General features: G+C 50.5%; 1 protein-coding gene across 1 annotated transcript; it reads right to left on the bottom strand.

The window, feature by feature from the left end:
* Positions 1-2031: 2031 nt before the first annotated feature.
* Positions 2032-5317, bottom strand: LOC117441625 (nesprin-1-like). Its single transcript, XM_034077690.1, has 5 exons — positions 5096-5317; positions 4810-5017; positions 3128-3240; positions 2536-2740; positions 2032-2142 (listed from the first exon to the last, which is right to left on the bottom strand). The coding sequence occupies exons 1-5, from the start codon at positions 5315-5317 to the stop codon at positions 2126-2128; spliced, it is 765 nt and encodes a 254-aa protein (XP_033933581.1). The 3' UTR covers positions 2032-2125.
* Between the last annotated feature and the right edge of the window lie 932 nt (positions 5318-6249).

The raw sequence follows: 6249 nt of genomic DNA, 5'->3' as shown, positions 1-6249 counted from the left end.
CTTTATGATTCTGTTTTCTTCAAGGTCGTATTTTGTTGGTCGAACGCACTTATTGTGAGTCGCTTCGGATAAAAGCGTCAGCTAAATGTAATGTAAGGTAATGTAATACTACTGTGTGTGTGTGTGTGTGTGTGTGCGCGTGCGTATGTGTGTATGTGTGCGTGTGTGTGTGTGTGTGTGTGCGTGTGTGTGTGCGCGTGCGTGTGTGTGTGTGTGCGTATGTGTGTGTGTGCGTGTGTGCGTGTACCTGTGGCAGCTGATGGAGATCACCATCATGTTGCTCCAGCTGTCCTTGAGGCCCTGCAGCTGGGAGCAGATCTTCTCCCCCTCCTCTCCCCGGTTGTGCTTGAGAACCTGCTCTCCCTTCCCCAGAGTCATGTTGAGCTTCACCTCCCCCTCCCCCTTCATCAGCAGGATGTCCTGGACCCGCCAAAACAAAAGCACCAATCAGTCATTTATTGTCATTATACATGCATCTCATTTATATTGCATTTCCTTATTGTCCTGTTGTCTTCTCTGGCTATAAATGGATATATATTATCACTGCTCGACGACTGAAAGGATTTATTTTTTTGATCTCGTTGTACTTTCTGAAATGACACTTCAAATTCAAATGAACTACTTGCATATAAAACATAAATAAAACATTGTAAAGCTTTCATTTGAGGAGCTCCGGGGAGGGTGTTCTCACCTGCACGGCAGCCAGCCTGCTCTCTAGCGCCTCCTTGCTGCCGGTGGTGGAGCTGAGGAGGTGCAGGCGCTCCGTCACGCTGCTCAGCCACAGCCTGGAGCTCTGCAGCGCCTCCTCGTAGCCCAGCGTCTCCTGCAGGGACACCTGAACGCAGCGCAGCTTCTCCTTCGCCCTGCGCAGAAGAGCCTGCGACTGCGACTGCAGCTGCGCAGACACCCGGGTCTCACTGCCGTCGCCCCGCCCCCCCTCGTTCAGCGCCTGCGCCTCCTGACACAGACGCTCAAAAGAGTCCCTGCAGGCGAGGAAGGGTTAATACATATCGAAGTGAAACCACTGAAACTGAAAAAACAGGAATTATTGTTATCGTTATTTATTATTGTCACATAAGTTTATATTTAATCGTTTCCATGAGAAGAGAAGGAATTACTTATTGAACAGATTAGACTCGTTTTATTTATTTAGAATATTGACATTTCTTAAATTGTATAGTTTCTTAAAAAAAGAAAACACCTAAATGACATAATTCATCACAAGCAGAAACTGTAAAAACAGAAATATTCGTCAGGTTTGAACCTTCCGATCATCTGGGACCCACGCTTTGCTCAGATGTGATCTTAACCCTTTAGCTGCCAGCTCCACCATTTGGTAGAGCACATTTTGCGTCTTGATATCTTGTTGGAAAAATAATTAAAAAGTGGAACTCCATCTGATTCAGAGCTCTACCCTTTGGTTGACATGTTATGCACAATACAACCTCTAGGTGTCACTGTGGTTTGAACAGAAAGCCCTTCAGATGAGAAAGTTGGCCTGCTAGAAATCACTCCTGAAGAAATCACTCTTCTTGGTCGACTTGTGTGTCAGAGCACCGACTGCACAGCATGATGTTATTATTAAAAACACTTTACATTACTTTTTCACAATTATTTAATTACAATGATCTTTTATGAATATATCTGGTTGTATATTTTGCTCATTTTCCATAAAAGAAAAATGTATTTGAGTTTGTGTTTTATTTGATGCAAAGGCTCCAAAGACTGTACTGTGTATGATGACAGGAGCTCGGCCAGTTGGCTCCTAAAAACTAACCTGTGGTAAGTCAACAAAATAAAAAAATAAAATAAAAAAATTGTTTTTGGTTATTTGATAAAAAAATGCAAACAGATAATCTGTCCATAGCTGTTTCTTGGCCCGGCAGCTAAAGGGTTAAAATAGTGATTTTTTTTTTTACGTCCAAATAGCTTTATGCTACTTTATGTGCTAAAACACATCTGGAGACAACGCCTTCCTGAGGATCTCCTCACCTCTCCTTCAGCACCTCCTGCTGGAACTCCTCCACCTGCTGCAGCGCGGCTCTCTCCGGGCCGCGCTGCAGCGCCTCCATCAGGTCGGAGGTCATCCTCTGCTCCATCAGGTCCAGCCACCAGCGCAGCTTCTTCAGACGGGCCTCCAACCTGCACACAGGGGGGCATTACTCTGCAAGCTCTGGGTCCTGCCCAGTACCTGGTCTGGGTCCTGCCCAGTACCTGGTCTGGACCCTGCCCAGTACCTGGTCTGGACCCTGCCCAGTACCTGGTCTGGGTCCTGCCCAGTACCTGGTCTGGACCCTGCCCAGTACCTGGTCTGGTGTCCAGTCAGGAAATCACCAGCAGCACCAGAACTCAGAGACCTGTGAGGCTCGCTCTGAAACCCAGATCTCCTGGTTCTGGTGCTCACAGCGAGTTGAGTGAATAAGGAACGTTCCAGAACGTCTATGTCCCGTCTGTGTCAGCGTGGGTTCTTATGGGTTGAGCACAGAGTTTATCAGATCAGATCAGGGTCTCCCCCCCCTCTCCCCCCCCCCTCACCCGCGCAGCAGCGAGTGTCCGTCCTCCAGGGTCTGCTGGTTCTGCCTGCATGTCTCCACGAAGCCGTCCCAGTCCAGCTGCAGAGAGGAGAGCTGCTGCTGCACCTGGCCCGCGCTGCCCTTTGGGAGGTGGAGGAGCAGCTGCTCCCCCTCCTCACACACCTCCGTGAGGCGCTGCTCCCCCTCCCCACCCGCTGCATGGCACCCTGCGGAGAGCACAGACAGATACCTTACAGCTCCGCACTGACACCTGCTGGCAGGTAGGGGGTACTGCATTCACACACAGATGGCTTTGGTGCAGAGGAAGTGAAATTAACATAAAAGCTAAATCTCATAAAATAACAAAACAAAAATAACTTCAATAATTATCTTTAAATCAAAGCTTTAGAAAAGAACATTACAATAGAAATAGATATTAAAACATGTTGAAAAAACATCTGAATTTCAGTAGAAGCTGCAGAAAAGAATAACTTAAAAGAAAAGAAATGAAAGCTTTACAGAAGAAACATGTAGAATGTATTCGTATACTGAAAATATAAATGTGTATTCTAGTGACGGAGCAGATCTCTTATAAAGCATGAATATATCGTGACCTTGAGTTTCTGCAGCTTTCTCTCCACGATGTTCGTGTCTCCGGATCGGTCCGAGCACTCCTTCACGATCTCCTTCTGCTCCAACAGCCAGCGGTGGAACTCCTGCACCAGGTCTGAGGAGAACCAGGAGAACAGGAGAACAGGAGATCAGGAGAACAGGAGATCAGGAGAACCAGGAGAACCAGGAGAACAGGAGAACCAGGAGAACAGGAGAACAGGAGAACAGGAGATCAGGAGAACCAGGAGAACAGGAGATCAGGAGAACAGGAGATCAGGAGAACAGGAGAACCAGGAGAACCAGGAGATCAGGAGAACCAGGAGAACCAGGAGAACAGGAGAACCAGGAGAACAGGAGAACAGGAGATCAGGAGAACAGGAGAACCAGGAGAACCAGGAGATCAGGAGAACAGGAGAACCAGGAGAACCAGGAGAACAGGAGAACCAGGAGAACAGGAGAACAGGAGAACAGGAGATCAGGAGAACCAGGAGAACAGGAGATCAGGAGAACAGGAGATCAGGAGAACAGGAGAACCAGGAGAACCAGGAGATCAGGAGAACAGGAGAACCAGGAGAACCAGGAGATCAGGAGATCAGGAGAACAGGAGAACCAGGAGAGCAGGAGAACAGGAGAACAGGAGAACAGGAGAACAGGAGAACAGGAGAACATGAGAACAGGAGAACAGGAGAACAGGAGAACATGAGAACAGGAGAACAGGAGAACAGGAGAATCAGGAGAACCAGGAGAACCAGGAGAACAGTCTGCACCCCCCCTCACCTGTGAAGTGTGTCTGCAGGTGAGTCTGCACCCCCCCTCACCTGTGAAGTGTGTCTGCAGGTGAGTCTGCACCCCCCCTCACCTGTGAAGTGTGTCTGCAGGTGAGTCTGCACCCCCCCCTCACCTGTGAAGTGTGTCTGTAGGTGAGTCTGCAGCCCCCCTCACCTGTGAAGTGTGTCTGCAGGTGAGTCTGCACCCCCCCCTCACCTGTGAAGTGTGTCTGCAGGTGAGTCTGCACCCCCCCCCTCACCTGTGAAGTGTGTCTGTAGGTGAGTCTGCACCCCCCCCTCACCTGTGAAGTGTGTCTGTAGGTGAGTCTGCAGCCCCCCTCACCTGTGAAGTGTGTCTGTAGGTGAGTCTGCACCCCCCCTCACCTGTGAAGTGTGTCTGCAGGTGAGTCTGCACCCCCCCTCACCTGTGAAGTGTGTCTGCAGGTGAGTCTGCACCCCCCCTCACCTGTGAAGTGTGTCTGCAGGTGAGTCTGCACCCCCCCTCACCTGTGAAGTGTGTCTGTAGGTGAGTCTGCAGCCCCCCTCACCTGTGAAGTGTGTCTGTAGGTGAGTCTGCACCCCCCCTCACCTGTGAAGTGTGTCTGCAGGTGAGTCTGCACCCCCCCTCACCTGTGAAGTGTGTCTGCAGGTGAGTCTGCACCCCCCCTCACCTGTGAAGTGTGTCTGCAGGTGAGTCTGCACCCCCCCTCACCTGTGAAGTGTGTCTGTAGGTGAGTCTGCAGCCCCCCTCACCTGTGAAGTGTGTCTGTAGGTGAGTCTGCACCCCCCCTCACCTGTGAAGTGTGTCTGCAGGTGAGTCTGCACCCCCCCTCACCTGTGAAGTGTGTCTGCAGGTGAGTCTGCACCCCCCCTCACCTGTGAAGTGTGTCTGCAGGTGAGTCTGCACCCCCCCTCACCTGTGAAGTGTGTCTGCAGGTGAGTCTGCAGCCCCCCCAGGGTGCGGGCACTCAGCTGGTTCAGGCTCTCGAAGGTCTTGATGAGCTCGGTGAGATCTGACCCCAGATCAGCCAGCTCCTGGGAGGGGAACTTCCTGCAGAGCGAGTTCAGAGCCTCCCTGCTGGCGTCCAGGCCCCCCTGCTGGGTCTGCAGCTCCTTCTGCACCTCCTGCACCACGGGGGGGGGGGGCACAGGTTAATAACACCCAGGGGGGAGGGGACACAGGGGAGTGACAGTCTGACCCACCTTCACCCTGCAGATGTCCTCGGGGGCGGAGCCGCTGGGCGATGACATCAGAGGGTCCTCCATGCCCTTCAGCCACAGGAACATCTGGGTAATGTAGTCCTGCAGCTGCTTCCTCTGGGACAGGAAGTCCTGCAGGTTGGCCGAGGCCTGGTCCTGCAGCTTCTGCACGCCGAGGAGCTTCTTCCGGAGGTCCGTCTGCAGCACCTGGAGAACATACGACATGATGTTCAGTACCTGGGGGGGGGGCATAGAGGGGCATGCATATGAGACACACATCACTTTATAGTCATTGGGCTGGAACCGAAAACAACATGCTGGGTTCCGGGTACCCGTAGAAGACACATCAGGGTTCCGAGACGCGGTAGACGAACCCTTTAGTACTGCAGAGAAAGCCCCAGCTGCACGGACGTGGGCTGCGTAGCTATCTGAAGGAACCTGTTCAGTGAAGCCACGACGACGTCACGCACCAGCGGACAGCAGCCTGCGACTGGCTTTAGATGCCAGCCCGCACGGCGCAGTCACGACACCAACGATGGATGGCGGCAGGGCCGGCCCTGACCAATTTGCCGCCCTAGGCAAGATTTTAGATCTGCTGCACTTTGAGAGCAACATGAGAGATCTATGGAAACCTCTCTCAACACCAGATGAAACAGAACTGGAAGCAGATTTTCTTTTTCTTTATGGATATTTTACAAATCACTTTCAAACTGTATTCTTGTTTATTAATAACAACTTTTTTGTACTGTCAGTATTTTATACCTGTTGTTCACCTGTTCTCTCATTTTGTAGAACTATAATGATCATATAAAGCTGTGCCTTTACCTCACTGAGCTGAGGCTATCAGAGCCGCTCAGTCTTTCAGGAGAGAGCTCTCTGAAGCTCCCCCCGCGGCCGCTCACACAGTAAATTCCAATGTTAATAAAAGCACACAGAAGCTGTGCACGTTTTTTGGGAGTTTGATTTATTTTAAATGAACACAAATACAAAATTAAAACCTATACACTAAAACCATTATTTCAAAAAAATAACAATTTCACATAAACCTCTGGTTTTTACTGGGACTGGGGCGGTTCAACTTGATTTGGGGGTGTGTGCCATAGTTTATGGGCACTGTAGGCAATATATACGTATTTCTGTTAGTATAAGATAATAAG

This window comes from Pseudochaenichthys georgianus, unplaced genomic scaffold (assembly GCF_902827115.2).
Source record: "Pseudochaenichthys georgianus unplaced genomic scaffold, fPseGeo1.2 scaffold_1852_arrow_ctg1, whole genome shotgun sequence".
NCBI classification, from domain to species: Eukaryota; Metazoa; Chordata; class Actinopteri; order Perciformes; family Channichthyidae; genus Pseudochaenichthys; species Pseudochaenichthys georgianus.
Note: the sequence above shows the minus strand (reverse complement) of the source record. Positions and strands in the feature narration are given on the sequence as shown.

Bases quoted from the DNA above. Each gene is read 5' to 3' on its own strand.
- LOC117441625 (XM_034077690.1), bottom strand. From the start codon at position 5,317: ATGTCGTATGTTCTCCAGGTGCTGCAGACGGACCTCCGGAAGAAGCTC. The intron at 3,241-4,809 runs GTGAGGGGGGGT...GGTTCTCCTCAG, and splicing joins CCTGCAGACACACTTCACAG to ACCTGGTGCAGGAGTTCCAC. The intron at 2,741-3,127 runs GTCACGATATAT...TGCTCTCCGCAG, and splicing joins GAAAGCTGCAGAAACTCAAG to GGTGCCATGCAGCGGGTGGG.